This window comes from Podarcis gaigeae, assembly GCF_964106915.1.
Source record: "Podarcis gaigeae genome assembly, chromosome: 6".
In the NCBI taxonomy this organism is placed as follows: domain Eukaryota; kingdom Metazoa; phylum Chordata; class Lepidosauria; order Squamata; family Lacertidae; genus Podarcis; species Podarcis gaigeae.
In genome coordinates this window covers 57,656,328-57,676,426 of record NC_139682.1, presented here as the reverse complement: position 1 = coordinate 57,676,426, position 20,099 = coordinate 57,656,328, and the positions used below count along the sequence as shown (strand labels likewise).

At 44.8% G+C, this 20,099-nt stretch overlaps 1 protein-coding gene across 6 annotated transcripts; it reads right to left on the bottom strand.

Moving 5' to 3' along the window:
* Positions 1-2,627: 2,627 nt before the first annotated feature.
* TMEM61 (transmembrane protein 61) lies at positions 2,628-18,445 on the bottom strand. 6 transcript variants are annotated; one of them, XM_083742726.1, is made up of 3 exons: positions 18,379-18,445; positions 4,763-5,188; positions 2,628-3,344 (listed from the first exon to the last, which is right to left on the bottom strand). In XM_083742726.1, the coding sequence occupies exons 2-3, from the start codon at positions 5,113-5,115 to the stop codon at positions 3,053-3,055; spliced, it is 645 nt and encodes a 214-aa protein (XP_083598852.1). In that variant the 5' UTR covers positions 5,116-5,188; positions 18,379-18,445; the 3' UTR covers positions 2,628-3,052. The 6 variants fall into 6 exon arrangements, with proteins under 6 accessions (XP_083598852.1, XP_083598850.1, XP_083598855.1 ...); XM_083742724.1 differs by lacking the exon at positions 18,379-18,445 and adding an exon at positions 14,365-14,516; XM_083742729.1 differs by lacking the exon at positions 18,379-18,445 and adding an exon at positions 14,209-14,307.
* Between the last annotated feature and the right edge of the window lie 1,654 nt (positions 18,446-20,099).

The following is a 20,099-nucleotide window of genomic DNA, read 5'->3' as shown; positions in this document are numbered from 1 at the left end:
GCGCTATGCCACCCACGCTAGCTTACTTTTTACAATATTAAACCAGGTTTTATATCAGTAAAGTTTGTTATGGTGTCCTATCCAAAATAAAAAAAGCAGCAGCAGACATCCTGTGCTCTGAATTCCTGAACAAGGTTGCTACCTTTGTTTCTGAGAGTCTCTGTACTTTAATAACTGTGTGATAACAACATTCAGATCAGGTGATTTTATTTTCATACTGTGGAGATGTAGTGATGTTTCACCTATTGAATGCTTGCCTGTCACCTGCCCAGTTAACTCTTGGATGGAGGGGGCTCTTCACAACATGACCTCTGTTGGGCTGGTTCCCTCATCCGCCTGTGGGTCCTCAAGGGTTTATCTGGTGGGGAGCGGTGTCAACAATAACTCAGGCGTAGCTGCCATTTTAATTTCTCACAGTAGCCTAGCTTCATGGCTTCCATTTATATGACCAGTAATTGATTCTTGTTGTTTGCATCTGATCACATAACACACAAAAGCCAGGATTATGACACAAACAGGCTCTTAGCCTTTTCCTGTCTTGGCTAGGACAGGGCAAGGGTTCACAGCTAACTGGGAGCAAAACTGCAGCCTGCCCACTTCCAAATACTTCATATCAGAACTTCCATTGCAGTCACACTTTAGAATCAGGAGTGAACTATTGTAGAAAAGGCAAAAATTCAACAGTAACCTCTTTTGCCAGCATGGAGATGCAATTGAGAAATATTTACCTGTTGGATTCCTGCCTGTTTTGCAACTGGTAAAAACACAGAAGTCTTGGTGTATCCTTTCTCCATACACTGACTAAATAAATGTCATTAAACATTTTATGAAATAAGGAGATTAATAGGAAATAGGTATTTGCACAGAGTACTGGAAAACGTCCAGAGGTCTTTTGTAGCTTAAGGGTAAACAGACTACTGTTAATACTTTGGGGGGAAATAAAAAGGAGAGTAATAGGTGGAACTGAGTTGAAGAGAGATAAGGCAGGCTAAGAGAAGAAGAAAAAACTTCTCCTTACCAAGATTCAAGGAATTGGTTTGGGAAAGGATAAAGCCCCTGCTTCTGAGATTTTGACCACCTCATCTTCACATGAAATTGAAATTTCTCCTGTGTGAGAATCACCAGTTACCGTGTCATCAGAGAAAATGTTATTTCTAAACGGTTTCCTTTTACGTAGTTAGCCGGAGATTTTCATGTGGGCAATATTTGAGACAAATAACTTCCCAAGTGAAAATGAAGCAGTAAAGTCATTGCTTGAAGACTTCTATCACCTCAAAATAAACATGTGACTCAGTCCTAATACTCCCCCGTAACAATTACTTTTTTAAACATAAAAAAACCTAGGAAAATAAACTGTTCATTCTCATCTGTTAGATCCTCACAGAATCCAAATATAGATGCACACAGTGGTTCCACTAAATCGTGTTACTTCCAGGGAAGGCAGTCCTGCTGCCCTCTTCCTTCCCCCCATGTTTCAGATGACATGGGATTCTTCCTCTGCAGCAGAAGTAGCATATTATCTTTGGTAACTTATGAGTAACCATCCTAATACGAATTGGGGATTGTCTTCCCTCCCACACCTTCCCTGGGCCTATTAAAGACTTCTATGTCCTCAGGCATAGATGGGCAATCTCAGCCTAGGGGCTAAATGCAGCTCTCCAAGGCCTCTCTAGCCAGCCCTTGAGACTTTCCCCAGTCATGCCCTCTTCTCAGGCTATGCCTCTCACTGGGCTTGCTCTGCATCCTCCTGCTTTTGCCTGGATGAGGTGTCTCTGAACTACGATAATGCCTCTTGCTTGCCTGCATGGAGAGCTATATCCATAAAAACCACTGAAACCAACACCACCACCCTCTCCATCCCAGCTCACAAAAACTCTCTCAGTAACTCATCAGCAACATTTGCAATGCACCCCCAGAAACACTCCAGAGCCCAGACCTACTGATGACCATTGACTCATCATAATTATGAAAGATAATGTGGTCTCGATAGATAGTATAGTGGTACCTCGGGTTAAGTACTTAATTCGTTCTGGAGGTCGGTACTTAACCTGAAACTGTTCTTAACCTGAAGCACCACTTTAGCTAATGGGGTCTCCTGCTGCTGCCGTGCCGCCAGAGCACGATTTCTGTTCTCATCCTGAAGCAAAGTTCTTAACCTGAAGCACTATTTCTGGGTTAGCAGAGTGTGTAACCTGAAGCGTATGTAACCTGAAGCATATGTAACCTGAGGTACCACTGTATTTATATTCAAGACTGGGATGCTGGCTTGAAACTGAATTTTGTCCCCATTAAGTATGACCTCATTAAGAGTAACGTTTGGCCAAATATAATCAAAGAATGGCTTCTAGGGGCTACTTAGGAAACCTTTCTCTGCCACAATACATGGGGTTGTAATCCAGCAGAGTTGTACCAATGCCATGGGACTTCCATTTCCTTTCTTTCTCCTTCCCCCGAACCCTCCCCAAAAGAAATCTGCTTCACAAGGTTCCCAACCCTCTGGAGGTGATTTTGAGAAGCTGGAGGCCACAGGAGAGGAAGAGGAAGTTTCATTGCATGCACTGGATTTTGCCTTTGGTGTTCAGAACTCAAACATGTTTGCCTATATCCCCGCTATGCATATAAAACAATTCAGAATTGATAGTAATTTTATTAAGAGCATTTCAGAACATTTTCAAAATGTCATATATCCACAGCCTGGTTACCCAAATTCGCTGTGTACTGTCCTTAAAGGCCTGTAACCTTTGAAAGCAGTTCTTTCATTTAGCGGAAGTTTGAATTTTCTATGCACTTAGTATGTGCTTCTGAAGCATCATTCTCGGCACATGAAGCATTGTATTCACATTAGTCGCACACTAAAAAAAAGCAATGTCGAGACTGACCTCCGACAATTTGGCAGGGACCCCTACGAAAAGACAAAACAGTTGTTCGTATTTTTAATAGCTATTTAGCTTTTCCACTCCAGCTTGCCACAAATAACTAATTTAAGAAAAAGGCAGGTGTCAGCTCAAAAGTAATCTAGAGATTCCCAAGAAAGGTGAACCCGATCCCAAGATCATCCGTCGCACGAGCGAACACTCTCATAGCTAGGGGGCGGAGTGTCGCAGGCGACGCTCGAGTCGTCCCACGATGCTGACTCCAGCCTCGGCAGAATATTCCGGAACAAAACGCTATCAGAGGAACTGCGCCTACGGCCGGCATGGCGTGTGTCATTTTCGTCCACCACTTGATACAAGGGGGGCCTGCTTTCCTTCAGGCTGTTGGGCTGTGTGCTGTTTGGGACGTTTTCAGCAGGCTGACAATTCAAGGCTTCTTCATAAGAGGGAATACTGCTTGGATCCCAGGTGCTGAAACAAACCAAGGCAAAATAAAAACCAATTAATCATTATTTTTTAAAAGAGGTATCTTGATGCAAAATAAGGTTTGCAAGGGCATATGCAAGCAAGATTAATAATTTTAGTACAATTAGCAATCTTTCCACTCCACAGCTGTAGCTACTACTCTTGAAGTCTCAATGTCAAATGTAGAGAGAAAAAGTCAGAGAAGAGAGAAAAAGGAAAAAAACCCACCACCCTCTTTTCATGTGTTCCTCAAGGACAATGTCACACGTGGCGTGTAAATGCAGCTGCACACTTACCTGGGATATGCGTCTTATTGACCTTATTTCTTAGTGGGTATATACAGGATTGCACTGTGGGTCTCTTGTGCACTATATAAGAACATAAGAAGAGCGTGCTGGATCAGGCCAATGGCCCATCCAGTTCTCAGCAGATGCTTGGTGGGAAACCCAGAAGCAGGGCCTGAACACCAGAGCAGTCTGCCTTCCTGCAGTTCCCAGCTACTGGTGTTCAGAAGCCTATTGCCTCTGACAGTGGAGATGGGACACAGGCATCAGGGTTAGCGGTGGCAGACAGCTGCATCCACCACAAATTTGCCTAACCCTCTTTTGAAGGCATCCAAGTTGTTGGCCATCGCTGCCTCTTGTGGGAAAACCCACATGAATAGGTATAGACAGTGCTTTTTTCTGGGGGAATGCATATCCCTAGACATTTTGTGAATCTAACTTTGGCCTCATTGAGTAGGAAAATGAGAGTTGGAAAATGAAAGTACCCCTAAACTTTTTTTTTTTTTTTTTTACGGAAAAAGCACTGGGTATAGAGAAAGCACAAGAGAATTTTCTTTAGTTGAATGTACCTTCTGTGGATATATTAGAATTACACAGACAGGAAGTGCAAGAAATACTAATAAATGTATACAACATCAATTTAAGTGAAGAATTTGTCCCTGCATCAGATGCTTCCAGCACTTTAGCAGTACCCGTAAATTACGGAGACTTGTGCCCTTTCGCAATATTTATAATATCAAGTGTCAAACTTGACCACATTCCCACTGGTTAATGTGCATTTCATGGGCCACTGATCATCACCAGGCCGCAGCGATTACTTTTTCCATTGTGCTTTGCTAAGCAAACATGGCTTGTATACAGGTGAAACTTTCACATAACCTTTGATCATTTGACTTCCCTTTTCTTTTCCAATGGGTAAAGGGTTTATGTGTGGGAAGCAACAATATACTGAGATCGCAGAGTTCACCTTGAAACAGTGCTAGCCAGGGAAGATGCTACGCTGTAGATCAAAAGCAGCAAATGGAAAAAAATGATACCAAAAAGCAATATTTTATCATTGTATATCACAGGCGCTGTATCCTAGTTTTAGCTGAGCATCAATCTACCCCCATCAGGTTTGGGCGCAAAGATTGTGCTGACCTGCAGGTCTGTTTCTCAAGAGGCTCCACGGTGGAGTAATGAAGGTCCCTTGAAAAATGGTACTGATAGCGGCGAGAAATTATCCCTGCATTGGCTGACCACAGAAGGCCAAAAAGGAGGAGGAGACCGCCAATTCCACAGCAGAAGAAGCTTATGGACCTGAGCAGTGCATTAGATGAGGAAGAAGAGCTTGCCACTGGTCCGACCTCTCCATCAGGCATGATCTTTGGCTCACTGCTAGATGGGGCGGCTCCCATCTCACCATCACTCCACCAAGCAAAACAGAGAGTCCCCGTCACCAGCAGGATAGCTCCAGTGATGGTCATTCCATGGCGCAAAGTAGCACTTGCCATTTTAAAAACAGAGGCTGCAGATACAGGTCATCTAAAGTTTCACCAGGAAATAGGTCTGATGTCCTGATTCATGCTGGGGGTGAAAAAAAAGGGAAGGGGAGAAGAGAAACCATCACAGTGGGAAAAGAATAGGGGGGAAATAAAAAATACAAAGCATGAACTGAGGACGAGAGGAATGCTGTCCTCCCAACACACCAGGAGCAACGTAACGGCCAGTTAATTATTGCAGGTAGCAGTTTTTGTCACAACTTTTCATTAAACGTGCTGCTGCCATCCCTTCTGTCAAACAGACCACTATTAAAGCAAACCATTTTGCTTGTTACTATGTTGTGTATTCTTGCGTTTTTATATTGTAAACTGCCCCGCAATGCTCAAATGAAGGGTTCTATAGAAATGTAATAAATAATAAATAATAACAATGACTGATCCTTCTGTGTGAACATCAACCAATATCTGACTTTGGGCATTTCCAGACTAGCACTGTTTTCAATCACATACTGGCAAATTCGGGTGGCCCAATGAAAGCTGATTTGGCCATCTAGTTCAAGAAACCCACTGCCCCCAATATTGGACTTTTCGTGATAAGGAAAGTGACAGGAAAATGCACTGGAAAGTGTGGGATAACAACTGTTTGATGCCACATGGTATAACCTCCCCACAAACAAATCAGAACAAATGTTCAATGCCATCTAACCTCCCTGGAAACTTAGTGCAAACAAGTAAGGAGGAATGCTCAGTAAACAGGTCATCTGGAAGCGACCCCAACCAGGTTCCAATCCTAGATTACCACTGAGCTTGCCCAGGCATTTATTACTTAAGAGTGGTGCTTAAATTGCAGGTGCCTATAGTCCTGACTCACTGTTTTAGCTGCCCTGCTGAATTTTCATCTGTGAATATATTTTATTAGTTTGTATGTCCCTGGCCCTGGGATTTTATTTTATTTTTTACTTGATAAAGAGTGTGTTAGAAATCCTATTAATAAATAAAAGAGTTTTGCAGTCCACTACTAAGATTCATTGTGTGGAACAGACTGGATGAGTATGAAAATAACCCTAATCTACTGGCTCCCATGGGAGGCAGTGACAGGCGCCATCTTGGATGCCTTTACAAAAGGATTGGAGGACAAGGCTATCAATGGCTACTAGTCATGCTGGCTGTGTTTTACCTGCACCGTCCCAGGCAGGTTGCCTCTGCATGCCAGTTGCTGGGAATTGCAAGGAGGCAGATGTGCTCCTGTCTTGTTTGTGGGCTTCCCACAGGTATCTGATTGGCAACTGTGAGAACATGATCCTGGACTTCGATGGATCATTAGATCAGTGTTCCCCAACCTTGGGCCTCCAGCTGTTTTTGGACTACAATTCCCATCATCCTTGACCACTGGTCTTGCTAGCGAGGGGTGATGGGAGTTGTAGTCCAAAAACAGCTGGAGGCCCAAGGTTGGGAAACACTGCATTAGATGGACCATTGGCCTGATTCAGCAGGTTCTTCTTATGCATGAGCTGAAGGCCACTGCCGTTACCAGCAGATTCACACATAATGGCAACTGGCTACTTGTCGTCTATTTATGATACGAGAGCCATAGCTCCCAGGTCTTCATAATTCCATAATTATTGATGCCACTCATGCTATCTAGATTTTGGAGAGGAGGCTGCACAGGATGTACCCCTAGATCTACGGTGTAATAATCACTGTAATTGCACAGTTGAGTCGATAACCATGCAAAAATGAATATGCTTTGTATGAATCAGGTGTTAATCATAATATGCAAGGTTTCGAGTGAAGGGAAAGCGCAAGATGAAATGGGAGAAAAACGTATTCCGAGGACTAAGTGATTTAGCAATTATCTTAAAAGGCTTACAAGTTGTATTGCTGCGGGGAGCCTTAAAGATTTGTTTGGATATTAATTTTTTTCATTATAATTTTCAAACACCTGCAACAATTAGACAATGCACAAACGATTACAGTATTTCAAAGCGTGGCCCAGTCTGAAGGTTAACAGCAACCTATAAAGAGAGAAAGGGGAGGGAATTGTTTCGATAAATCTCTAGGAGTGAATAGCCCTGTGTTTGTTCTGAAATATGCAATCTCAGATCTGATGCAGAGGAAGAAACCTAGAAACTGGGATTAATTTGTCATCTTCAGGACGAGTGGAAACTGCACTTTTCACATGAGCTGGGCAAGCTAATTGGGAAACTGAATTACGAGGCAGTGAAAGAAATCCTGGATGATCTTATCCATATTTAATGAAGAGATGTGATGAAATCAGATTTATTAAAGCTGCAGACAGATTGGATGAATCTGAAGTGTATTAATCTAGTGCCTCTTTCAGCTTTGGGGAATGCATCCCTGGCACAGCTCAACGATTGTTGAATCACATAAACATGGGACTACTCTGGAGCTGATTCTGTCCCATATGACATGGCCAAGTCAATGGTCTTTGTCAGGAGTGCAAAAACAAAAATGCCTAGCCATCGCTGGTACCTAAAAAGCTGGATCTGGGGACTGGTATCTGGGCTGCTGCAGACGTTACCTCCAGACTCCCTTTTACTAAGATGTTCTAAAGACGCTCTAAATTTTGGATCCTTGGTGTGGGCCAGGGAGTCCAAGTGTTGATGGGTTACAATTCCTACCATCCCTGACCATTTGGTCATGCTGGCTGGGGCCAATGGGATTTGGAGTCCAACAATGTCTGAATTCTGGAGAGCCACAGATTGCCTATCCCTGCAGTAAGGTTTCCGTACTATATGTCAGAAAGAAATTGAGAGGGGAGATGGGAATTACTGTCAGGGACTGTCAGGTTTGTACCTTGCAAGGTCAGCAGAACTGATGCATTGTCTGTTGCACTCTCTAAGGTCCTGGAAATACACCTTCCAAGTCTAAGAAAGGATCTCCCGCAGCACCAACAATTATATTAGTATGTGCCCCTGTGGGCAATGGTGGTATGAGACCACAGAAGACAAGCAGTCCCAGAAGACGTTGCCTTGTGTGCTCCTGCTTTTCAAAAACCTGAACAGCCAAAAAGGGGTATAGCAGAAATAATAATAAGGTGGTAAGATTGTCTGATATTCAAAGGTTCTTTGGAAGACGGGCAATAGATTCGAATCCAACCCCTAGAATGGAATAGTCCTGTGATCAACAAGTCCCAACTGTAGAAGGTATTCTACTTGTGCAACTGGGCTTCCCCCCTGCTCCCCCAGAAACAGCTTGGGGAAGGGTCAGGAGAACCCTGAAAACAGCACAGCAAAGAGGAGAGGGGGGGTTGTTCTGTCTGGCAAGTTGAAAAGTTTGCACTGACAGAATGTTCAACAAAGCACAATGCTGAATTCATCCCAATATTTTTAGATTGCTGCAACCCACCCTGGTCCCTTTTGGTAAGTAACTGAATTAATAATATTCAGATATGCTGCAAATATAAAAGAGATGCTAAAATGTGAGCTACCTTTGTTGCTCGATCCAAGATCTAGCTTCATCGCCAACAACGGTTTCAAAGGAATATCTACCTACCTGCTGGGTCTACAAAATGTGGGTGAGTCAATCCCTTCTTAAATCCACTTGAAGGATTATACAGGGCTTAAGCCGTGGTACGCTGCCTGTCTTAACAACACCAAGTAATTAACCTCACAGAGACAGTCTGCTCACAATAAATTGGATTACAGGATAAGGCTCCTTGCATACCACACATTTCGTGGGATGCCTCTGTGGCCACCAGGAGCAAAGCCAAGAGATGCGACTCAACCATTTTATTAACTAAGATGCTTCAGTCAATGCTTCCCCCCTTCAGGCCCCTCTCCACCAAACAAAGAGGGCAAAAACAGATCACATTGTTATGAGTTTGTGGGTGCCAGACACTTGTAATCCTAGCCAGCTAATCAAGGGAGGCTACCTTCCTGATGAGGTAACTGGCCATTAAGAGAGCAAAGGAAAGGGCTCTGTGCCAGATGTAAAATTGGGGGGGGGGCTTCTTCTCCAGCTCTCGGATAGTTAGAAGGACAAAGCTGGGGTTTGAGGGAAGAGTTTGCTGTGATGTGGCCTAGAAGAAAAAGTGGCAGGCTGGAAAAGCAGAGAGAGCGCGCCATGGCTGATTTTTGCTAGAATCCACGGCTGTGGCTATGGGAGAACAAGACCCTTTGGGGACATTGATGCTGTGAGCCCCTCCATCGCAGGCTCAGGTTGCATATATGTGTGAACAAACCATATATCATCAAGACACTACCGTCTCCACAGTGCCTCATTCCCAAAAGGAAACACAAACCCTGGGCGAGTGCCTGGAACCCCTCAAATCTCGCACCGCTTGGAGATTGGGGCGGCACGCAGAAATATATTATATCATTTACTAACTGGAGGAAAAGCCATAGAACCCAAGCCTTTAAACACTATATAAATGTGGAGGAATTGTGATGATAATTATAATAAATGCCCATTCTTTCTCTCAAAGAATACAGGTCCCTGTAGTTTGTAAAGAATTCCTGGGAATCGTAACTCTTTGAGGGGTAAACTACAGTGCCCATAATTCTTTGAGGTAAAGAATGATGTTCTTTGACTGTGTTTTAAAGGTATAGTGTTGTGGACACAGCCTGTTGGTTACTGCTAACACTTTGCATGCCAGCAGGTCCCAAGTTCAACCCTCCAAAAACAACAAAATCAGGTGGTAGTAATGGGGAAAGATCTCTGCCCAAGATCCCAGAGAGCTTTTGCCAGTTACAGTGGACAGTAGGCTTGGTGGACAGTCTGAACTGGTATAAGGAGGGTGAAAATATTGATTAAGAAACCACAAAGAGTCATGAGAGGAATCCATCTTTGTGGACAGGAAGGATGGTGACTCAGTCAGGTATGAGAAGTTAGAATTGGAGAGTTTTTCTACGAGTCAGCTGAAGACCAGCTTGCCATTTGTTTTGCATCTGAGGCAACACAGCGAACACTTTCCAGTTCAGCCTTCTAGGATGATTTTTGTGGGGGAGGCTAACAGCTTAACGCAATTTTTATCGCTTACAAAATAATAAGGGAGATTGACAGTTTCATACGGGAAAAAGTCCTCTCTTCCCCCTTGCATAAAAGCTGCAGCAGTGACATTTTCAGCATCCTCTGCCCACGCTTCCAGAAAAGGAGGAGGGGAATTGTAGTGGATCCCTCCTCACACCAATGGCAGCGAGATCAAATCCCAAAAACTTATCAGCGCGATCTTACACTTACTTCACAAGTCAGTTCTACTCAATCCAGGGCTTAGTTGCTAAGTTACATGTATTTAGAACTGCACCTTTACAGTCTTGTTTCAGCTATTCCTTACCCTCATAAGAGATCTGCATTTTTTTATTTATTTGTATTTCATCTTGGTTTCACACACACACACAGAGAGAGCTATCCACACACATACTCATATCCATGTGTTTTGTTAGCTGTCTTAGGCAGCACCAGATGAACAGGAAGGGTATACATTTACTAAAATACATAAATACAAAGGCTGAGAAAGTTCAAAGCTTTGAAAAGATATGGAAAGGGAGAATACTGAAAAACTGGGGGGGGGGGTGGTAAGAGCATCCTTGAAAGGGGCTGCTTAATGGCAGGAATTAAGTGCAGGGGTCCACAGGTCTTCACTTATATGTCAATAGACTAGCTAGTAAGGCTGCAATCCTAAACCCACTTAACCTGGGAGTAACTGCCATTGAACTCAATGGGTCTTACTTCTGAATAAGGCTGCTGCTGCCAGGCTTCTATTCCAAACACACTTACTAAAGAACACAGAGCATAGTTAACATGCATGAAATTGTGCTGTTGCGGATACTAGTCTTAACACTCACGGGCAAGACTTAAGTTGCAGGGTGGGTGGGGGGCTCAAGCTCAGGGGTGGGTGGGAGACAGCCCTCTAAGCTTCTCTATCTGATTCTTGGGACTCTCCCAAACCATGCACCCTCCCCAGCCACATCCTTTCTGCCCAGGCCTTTACACCACCCTTGAGTCTCCTGGACTGGCAGGAATGTGTCCCTGAACTGGGACTGGACCTTGGCTAAGTAGGATGTGTGTGTGTGTAAGAGAAACTAGCCTCTGCGCATTATTGCCTTGTTCCCCACCCAGTACTGGCATGGGCCCACCAAGGCCAAGGTTGTTGAGAGGGGAACGCTGGCGGCTTCTAAATCAGCATTCAGATACATAACGGTTTGGGCTGATCAGGGGCATAGAAAGGGGGGTACAGGGGGCGCAGTCCGCCCTAGGTGTCATCCCTGAGGGAGTGACAAAATGGCACACCAAGGGGGGCGGCACTTACTGCGGGGCCTGGCCTGCAGTGCGCCTGAGCCACACATATCTCCTGGGAGTGACGCAGTGGCTCAGGGCCCCGCGCTGCCCAAAATGGCAGCGTGGGGCTTGTGTCTGCCCAGCAGACTCCCTAGGCGGATTGCTGCAGCGCCCCTGTTGAGTTCCTTGCCCCACCCCCGTTGCTCTGGGGGCTGGAGCAGCTAGCTATGACCCTGAGGCTGATGCCTTTGAGGAAAGAAAACTTTTCTGCCACCAGGCAGTACTTTTTACACCTACTAAGACTCCCCTCCTGCTGCAAATTCTGGATGGAAGTAAACTTTAAAAAGTTTTCAAGGGCAGGGGGTCCCAGGAGAACATATTGGGAGTGTCTAAAGATGGGTTGCACTCAGGCTTCCATAATCGTTATTACAGGCACAGGCAAACTCGGCCCTCCAGATGTTTTGGGACTACAATTGCCATCATCCCTAATCACTGGTCCTGTTAACTAGGGATCATGGGAGTTGTAGTCCCAAACCATCTGGAGGGATGAGTTTGCCTATGCCTGCATTATTAGTTATCACTTTTCATCAGCTGACAATTACTTGAAATGCCACTCCTGTGGAGGCATTTTTGGATGGTTTTTGTCATCTGCCTGTTCTACGTATTGCCCCGTCAGAAGCAACACACTGCCACATTCTTTTCTTGATCTCAAGGAAGAAGAAAAACCTTTGCTTTGGGAGAGGTGGAAAGTGGAGGCAGAGGGCATGCTGGGGCTAACATATTGTGTAAAATATAGGAGCTACCTTATAAAGAATCAGGCTATGAGTTCCATTTAGCTCAATGTTACTGACACGGACTGGCACCACCTCCCAGAATTTCACTCAGGAGTTTTCCCCATACCTACTTGGAGATGATGATGATGATGAAGAAGAAGAAGAAGAAGAAGAAGAAATCATTTATACCCTGCCCATCTGGCTGGGTTTCCCCAAACCAAAAACTGAACCTGGGAACTTCTGCCTGTAAAGCAAGGCCCTCCCACTGAGATACTGCCCTCTTCTAGTGTATGGCTTCTATAAACAGCTACAGGATCCTTAATATGTAGGGTTATCCTCCCAGATAACACCATCCCAGCAGGGGAAACAAAACATTAGCATGCACAATTCTTTATTTGAGGTCTCGCCAGTGTTAGAAACTTGAGATATTAAAGCTAGGAGCTAAATGGCACCTTAAACCTAGGTTATGGGTGCAACAATGGAATGGCTAGGCACACTTTTTTATAACAAGAATACAAAGCTGAAAATGAATGAACTGCAGCTAAAATTTTTCATGTGGTTTCGTCCTTCCCCTGCCCGCCCCTAATATTCTTAGGAGGGTCTCTTCTCCAGCCTTCAGAGAGTAGCTGGAAGTGCGGAGGCAGAAAAAAGTCCTCCTTTCCTGCCACTCTGCAGTTTTAGTCTGAAATCTTAGGCGCAGCACTCCTCCCAGAGCTCAGAACCTGCTCACACTGATGAAATTCCCTGTCACAAAATGTGCCTAGAACAATGGGAGTTTTGAAAACTGGGTGTTCCAATCCCACCTTTTGCCATAAAACCGTCACAGAGCAGATCACAGAAAGCCAATTACAGATAATGAATCCAACACACCTGGATACATCAGAATCAAACTGAACTCAATCTGCATGCTCCTCCACCACCCATTAGGTACCTGAAACAAACTAAGCTTCAGGTGGCTTACCTGTGTAGGTATAAGCACTGAGCTGTGATGAACCCTCCTTTCTCCACTACTGAGGATACACCATTTATGCAAGTTCAGAATATTGGATATATTCAAGTACACCATGCAAGCACCTGTGTGCTACACGTTTGGGAACCCTAGCTCTATATTTTACTAATTACAGCTCTGAGATGCTTTCTGTTACAAGTGTGCAGTGGCGTAGCGTGGGTTGTCAGCACCTGGGGCAAGGCAAGTAATTTGCACCCCCTAAGCCGTGGATTTGCACCCCCTAACCCTAACCCCCAGATGTTGCGCCCGGTGCGGCTGGCCCCCCCTGCACCCCCCACGCTACGCCACTGCAAGTGTGGGCTATTCTTAATGGGAAATGTCTTGCAGGAATAGATCTAAAGTCACTGTGTGCATGGCAGGGAAGGAAGAAGATATCTGATCAATCCAACAAGCTTAATAGTTGTTGCAGGGTAAGTGCACAGAACAAGTTGTGCAGAATGTGGTCGAGAGGCTCCGCTAAGCTTTATGATTCATCAGCAAACAGATTAAACTGGGTTTATACAAATATGGGTCTAAACTGGCTTCACCAGGCTCGAGGATCGCACTCTTTACTAAACAAAATCTAAGGACGCGAGATTCTTGGCTCCTCCGTCCCACTCAGAAAACGCAAGTGTGATGATGGCATCTTCCCCCGCCAATCTTTCTGCTTTCTGCGTCCATCCAACGCTATTAGCAACCGCAGAAATACAGCAGGGAGGCGAAGAAGCGCGATGCGAAAGCACCCATCAAGCCTAGATGGAAATGGGTTCTGTATCCCCCCCCCCTTCTCACCCGCCCCAGCTGTACTCAACTCTTACAAAGAAAATGCACTGGGCTTTTAAGATACAGGATGAAAAAGCTCTGTTAATGCTATTATCATCTCCGCGAGTGCCGGCTGGAAGCAAACATGCAAAACAAAAAACACACACACAAACGAATGAGGCTTCGAGCAAAATAATCGTGCTTGCAAAAATAAAATAAAATAAATTGCCAGAGTTGCCACTGATCTGGGAGTCTTGCAGACCATTCTGAATCCCTTACTGGTTGCAGCGTCAACGACGGCTAACTTTTAAACGATTCGAGCAAAGGGCAAGGCGCAACTACCGAAGCGGCTGGTGCAACGTAGCAAGACAGCGTAGCATCGCCTGCAACGCCCCGCGCAATCCAAGCGTGCTTCAGCAAGAGATCGAGCTTGCGAAGTACGCGTGCAACTCCTCGTCGCGCTTTGTCCCCTTGCAGCCTCGGCCCTGCCATACTTACTTCGCTCGGCGGCAGCTTCGCGGGTTTTCCCCGTGCACTTCAAAGGCAGGCAGCGCAGCCGTGCAAAAAGGCGACTATCCCGAGGGGCAGAAAGAAAGCGCCGCGCGCGCAGCAGCTCGGCTGGCGAAAGAATGCCGCCTTGCAAACGCAGCTCCCGCGGGGAACTTGGGTTTAGCAGCAGCGCCCTCCGGAGGACAAAGAGAGAACTTCCCCCGAAGTACACCTGGACGTGTTTTCTGCCAGTCAGGCGGATGGCGGTGGTGATAACGCCTGTTTCTGGCGAGTGCCTCGCATAAATCAGACATGAAGAGGAAAGGAAAAAGGGCAGCTGCCAGAAGGATAAGGAGATGCTCGGCTCCTACTCCTGTCAGCCCCAGACAGCACAGACATTGGTCTGGGGTGATGGGAGTTCCAAAATGCCCCTGGAAAAGTTTCTTTCCAAAGTTTCCCTCTTTCCCTACCATACTAAAAGACCACATGTCTTCGGTAAGTTTAAAAATGGTTCACTAACAAACTCTCCAGGTTCGATTGCTTCAGAAAGTTGCACAGAGGCAGTTAGAACTTGGCTTAGTTATGAAGTAGTGAAAGTTCCTAAAGTACAGTGGTACCTCAGGTTACAGAAACTTCAGGTTACAGACTTGGCTTAAGAACTTTGCTTCAGGATGAGAACAGAAATCGTGCTCCAGAGGCACGGTGGCAGCAGGAGGCCCCATTAGCTAAAGTGGTGCTTCAGGTTAAGAACAGTTTCAGATTAAGAATGGACCTCCGGAACGAATTAAGTACTTAACCTGAGGTACCACTGTATTGGCATATAGGAACTCAGGAATGGCTGGTGAAAGCCATGTGGCTGCGCTGGAGCAACCAGCTCAAACCTCTTCACACTATGAGGCTCTCAGGTAGACTGGGGGAGAACAAAGGCTTGGTTGCCTCCCAAGGTGAGGGGAAGTGGACATAGCTAAGCCTGGCAGGACTGCTTACTCTATGGTATTAACCTCTTCATGTGTTAATTAAACTTAATCATGTTGCTTATATGAGGCTGGTAATCCCATCATTTGGCCCTACACTGCAGGTTCCAAGCATCTTTGATGGGACTGAAAATAAATAAGATTTTTTTGGGTTAAAGTTATTAATGTAATATAAAATTTTAAAGAGAATAGATATAAACCAATCCCAAAGTTATTTCACTTGGTAGATTGGATGGGTGGGATACTATCTAAACACAAACAATCCGTAGGGAATAAGTTAACTTCTGCTGAAAGATTAGTTGGCAAAAGGCTGGAAGAAACTCCCGTTACTAGAATGTAAGAATAAGCACATAATAGTACATAATATTAATGCCCAAGATTCCATATTATAAGAAACTCTGGAAAGGATAAACACAAGGATATTAAAAGTAACTATGTTGGTCCATAAGAAAAAGCCCATACCAGGGCAATATCTTTATTACGCCAACAAAAATGTCATAAAATAGTGTACAGTACATGCTTTCAACAGCCTCTCCTACCCACCACTATTAAGTTGGGTCCTCCACCACAGCAAAGCCTCTCCCCACCCCACCAGCAACAGTTCTCTCCCCCAGCCCAGGCTGGCAAATCAGACAAGTGGTCCATCAAACTCAGTACTGTCAACACTGACTGCCAGTAGCTCTCCAGAGTGACCCTGGGACCTTCTGCATGCAGTGCAAAAGCTCTGCCTCTGAGCTAGGGCCCTTCCCCTGCAATGTGTTGTGTGTCATCCTAATACACACAGTCAGCCGTCAAAGGGATGGGGAAGGCAGAACTGCCCTCAAAAGTGTTAAACCAGGACCATATTCTCGGTCACTCAGTATATGACAAGCCAGAGAGAAGGCTTCATGTTGCATAATCAAGTGTTCTACTCAGCAATAATTCTTACAGCTTTTTTAATAGATCTAAAGGACTCTGCCTCCTGAAACTCATATACTGTACCTTCCCTCCCCGCAACCTTCTCTGCAGCAAAGAGCTCTATTTTGGGAAGTTTTGTGTGACAGGCATTATCTCAGGCCCTTGCAGTGATGAATTGAACGGGGACACAAATGCAGCGCTTTTCCCTCCCTCCTTCCTTCCTTCCACCCAGCTCCAACTAACTTGAATTTATAGGGGGGGTTTCCCCACCCCGCAGGGACCAAACACCTCATATGTATCAGTTTAGAGGAAGGGAAGTGGCCACAGACTACCCTTGCAAAACTTAGTTCTTAAAAGGAGAATAGTGTAAATAAGCAACCTCAAGAAGAGTCTTCGTTGAACTGACAAATCTCCAACTTGTGAATGTTCTGTTTCCATGGCACAGATGCAACCACTAGGACAGGAGTGGTCAAACTGCAGCAGCCCTAGGGCCACATGAGGCCTTTAGCCAAATTTTATGTGGCCCTAATTTCAAAAGCCCTCTATATGCAATCAGCTGAAGATCTGGGTGGAGGGAGGGAGGTAGCAGAAAGAAAGTGTGAGGAAAGGGGTCACCCCACCCACTTTTGGTTTCGGTCTCTGCCTCCCTGGGATTAAAATAGAATCATATAAAATATTCCACACTGTGCCAAGCAGCATCTTCACAGAAACTCCACTCTGCGCCACTGCATGTCTCCCCTTGTCCTCTATCACCATTGGTTGAGTCAGTGCTGATTTCTGTGACCTCGCCAATGGAGGACATCTTTGGGTTGTTATGGATGAGCACAGCAGTGATCAAGAGGTAGAAATGGTCACCACTACTTCAGCGAATGCTGTCGCCCCCAAATTGGACAAATGCTTTTCATCTAATGGCCTGCCTACTACTGTAAATAGTGACAATGGACCACCTGTTCAAAGTGTGTAATTTCCTCATTTTTAGACCATCTTGGATTCAAATATCAAAACATTGCCTCTCGTTGGTCTCAAGCAAATGGGGAAGTTTAGAGATTTATGAGGACGCTTGAGAAAGACTTATGAATTGTCACAGCAGAGGCAGCCAATATAAAACAAGAACTGTTTCCATTTCTCTGAAGCTCCGAAACCATACCCTCAGAACTTGCATGGCACCAGCTACCATGTTTGGTGGAAAGGTAAGAACAACATTTGCTCAAATTGACTTCCCACACAGGGATGCACGCTGCACCAACATGATAATAAGGCAAAGCTAGCAATTAAAAAGTATACAGACCAATGCAAGTGAGACACAGTAGTGCCTTTCATAAGGGAGAGAGCTAGGTGATCTATGTTAAGAGCTTTGCAGCAAACTTTCAATGCCTTTCAATCTTGTTCCATATGAAATCACAATGATAAATGGCAGAATGGTCACTGCAGAGGCGTGCTCATAAAGTCACCAGAAATGTGTCTCACAAACCATTTCATAGCATCACTCAGATTCAAAGACCTTACGATAATGATGACTTCAGTAACTTCTCATCCACCACTCCTGCTGCCTGGAACCCATCAACTCCATGCATTCCATGGAAATCTCTGGAAACAGAGATATGAAAGCTAGGAGCTAAATGGCACCTTAAACCTATGTTATGGGCGCAACAGTGTAATGTATAGGTGTGCTTTAAAAAAACAAACAAGAATACAAAGCTGAAAATGAATGAACTGCAGCTAAAATCTTTCACATGGTCTAGTCCTTCCCCTGCCCACTCCTCTAATATTCTTAGGAGGGTCTCTTCTCCAGCCTTCAGAGAGTAGCTGGAAGTGGGGAGGCTGAAAAAGGTCCTCCTTTCCTTCCATTCTGCAGTTTTAGTCTGAAATCGTAGGCGCAGCACTGCTCCCAGAGCTCAGAAACTGCTTGCACTAATGAAATTCCCTGTCACAAAATGTGCCTAGAACAATGGGAGTTTTGAACACTGGGTGTTCCAATCCCACCTTTTGCCATAAAACCGTCACAGAGCAGATTACAGATAATCTGTAATAAAGCCAATTACAGATAATAAATCCAACACACCTGGATACATCAGAACCACCTGAACTCAATCCACATGCTCCTCCACCACCCATTAGGTGCCTGAAACAAACTAAGCTTCAGGTAGCTTACCTGTGTAGGTATAAGCACTGAGCAGTGATGAACCCTCCTTTCTCCACTACTGAGGATACACCATTTATGCAAGTTCAGAATATTGGATATATTCAAGTACACCATGCAAGCACCTGTGTGCTACACATTCAGACAGTAGCAGGAAGTAGGGAGGCAGAAAAAGGCCCTCCTTTCTTTCCACTTTGCAGTTTTAATCTGGTATCTTAGGTGCAATACTGCGCCCAGAACTCAAAAACTGCTCGCGCTGATGAAATTCCCTGTCACAAAATGTGCCTAGAACAATGGAAATTTCAAACACTGTTCCAAAGATCTCGCAAGGTGTCACTGGAAGCCATCACTATGGATCCCTGGCAGCAGGGCTGACACTACCCTGTAGGTTTCTGCTGCCTAAGGTGGGCTGCTTCACTCTGCCCCAAGCTGGCTCTGTTTTGGCTGGCCCTGCCAGTTGGCGTATAAACAATGATTTTGCAAAGAAGTTTAAAAGGGGAAGAAGGGAAGCAGATCTGAGGCTCAGAGTAAAAGACCCAGAGTTCAGGCATTATTTGTTGTGGCAAGGGGAGAGGCTGCTTTTAGAGTGACACACACACACACACACACACACACACACACAGATACACACTATTTCGTGTATAGCTCTGGAATGAGATTGTGGCATATTGTTATCATGGAATGTGGAAAGTGCTCTGATGGAGTAAGATTGTGAAATATATTGTGCGCACGCCCTTGGTTTGGAAGGTTAGCAAAACAATACATGACTGCTGGTAAGAGAATGATTCAAGTAATTATTTATGGAACTCAGTGTACTCCTGAGAGTACACCAAGTAATTTTTCAATAAACCAGTGGCAACAAGGCTGATCTGAGCAATCCTTGAAACTTTAGCCTTAACCTTCCAACTGAAACTCAGACATAAGAAGCAGCATTTCTCCTCCAGGGGGTGGGGGGAACCAGGGAAAGAAAACAAATAGATTTTCAAGTTGCTTTCTGAGACAGTGGAGACACAGGTAGGCAGCCTGACAGACAACTTCTTGTTTTCTTCACAAAGGCATTTAAGCAGCCCACAAAGAGGCAATATAAAGACTTCACATCTCCCCAGCCTTCAGAAATGGCTTAAAAGCAGAGCTTTGGAAATGGGCAAATATACCAGGCTCCAACAAGCAGCATCCATATCTGTCTACTCATAAATGAGGTTTCCGTTCTTCAACTGTAGATCTGTCTCTTTAGCTGCTAGTAGAAGAGTCCCTTTAAAGCCAAGGCCAAAGAGACACCAGCATCTACATTCCTCATGGACAGTCCCATGCCAGGTATGACTTGGTTTATTCTGTGCCAGAATGCTGATATCTATTATATGGTAAACTTTCCAGTAGTCAGAGTATGAGCCAAATTTCATCTTAACCATTTGTTGACATGCTGATACCTCCATGTTGAAAGATATATAAATGCTCCTCACCCCATGCGTGAGAATGTGAGGTTCAATTGTGTATATCTATCTAGCAATCTGAAGAGAAATGTAGCAGTTTGGAGTAGCCATTGTAGAGATGAACTTTATGTAATTCAGCATATGTTCTTGTACATGCATTTGGCAGTATCTCACAGCCGGTGCACTATTGAGGAATGAAGTAGGCCTCCCTTCTCTAAAAACTTCTCAGCCTGGAGAAGAGGAGACTGAGAGGAGATATGATAGCCATCTTCCAATATCAAAAAAGCTGTCACATGGAAGCTG

What these genes read in the sequence shown, in the direction of transcription:
- TMEM61 (XM_083742726.1), bottom strand. Translation starts at nt 5,115, where the DNA reads ATGGCAAGTGCTACTTTGCGCCATGGAATGACCATCACTGGAGCTATC. An exon ending in CTTGAGAAACAGACCTGCAG is followed by an intron (nt 3,345 to 4,762) that starts GTCAGCACAATC and finishes GGTTTGTTTCAG; the next exon opens with CACCTGGGATCCAAGCAGTA.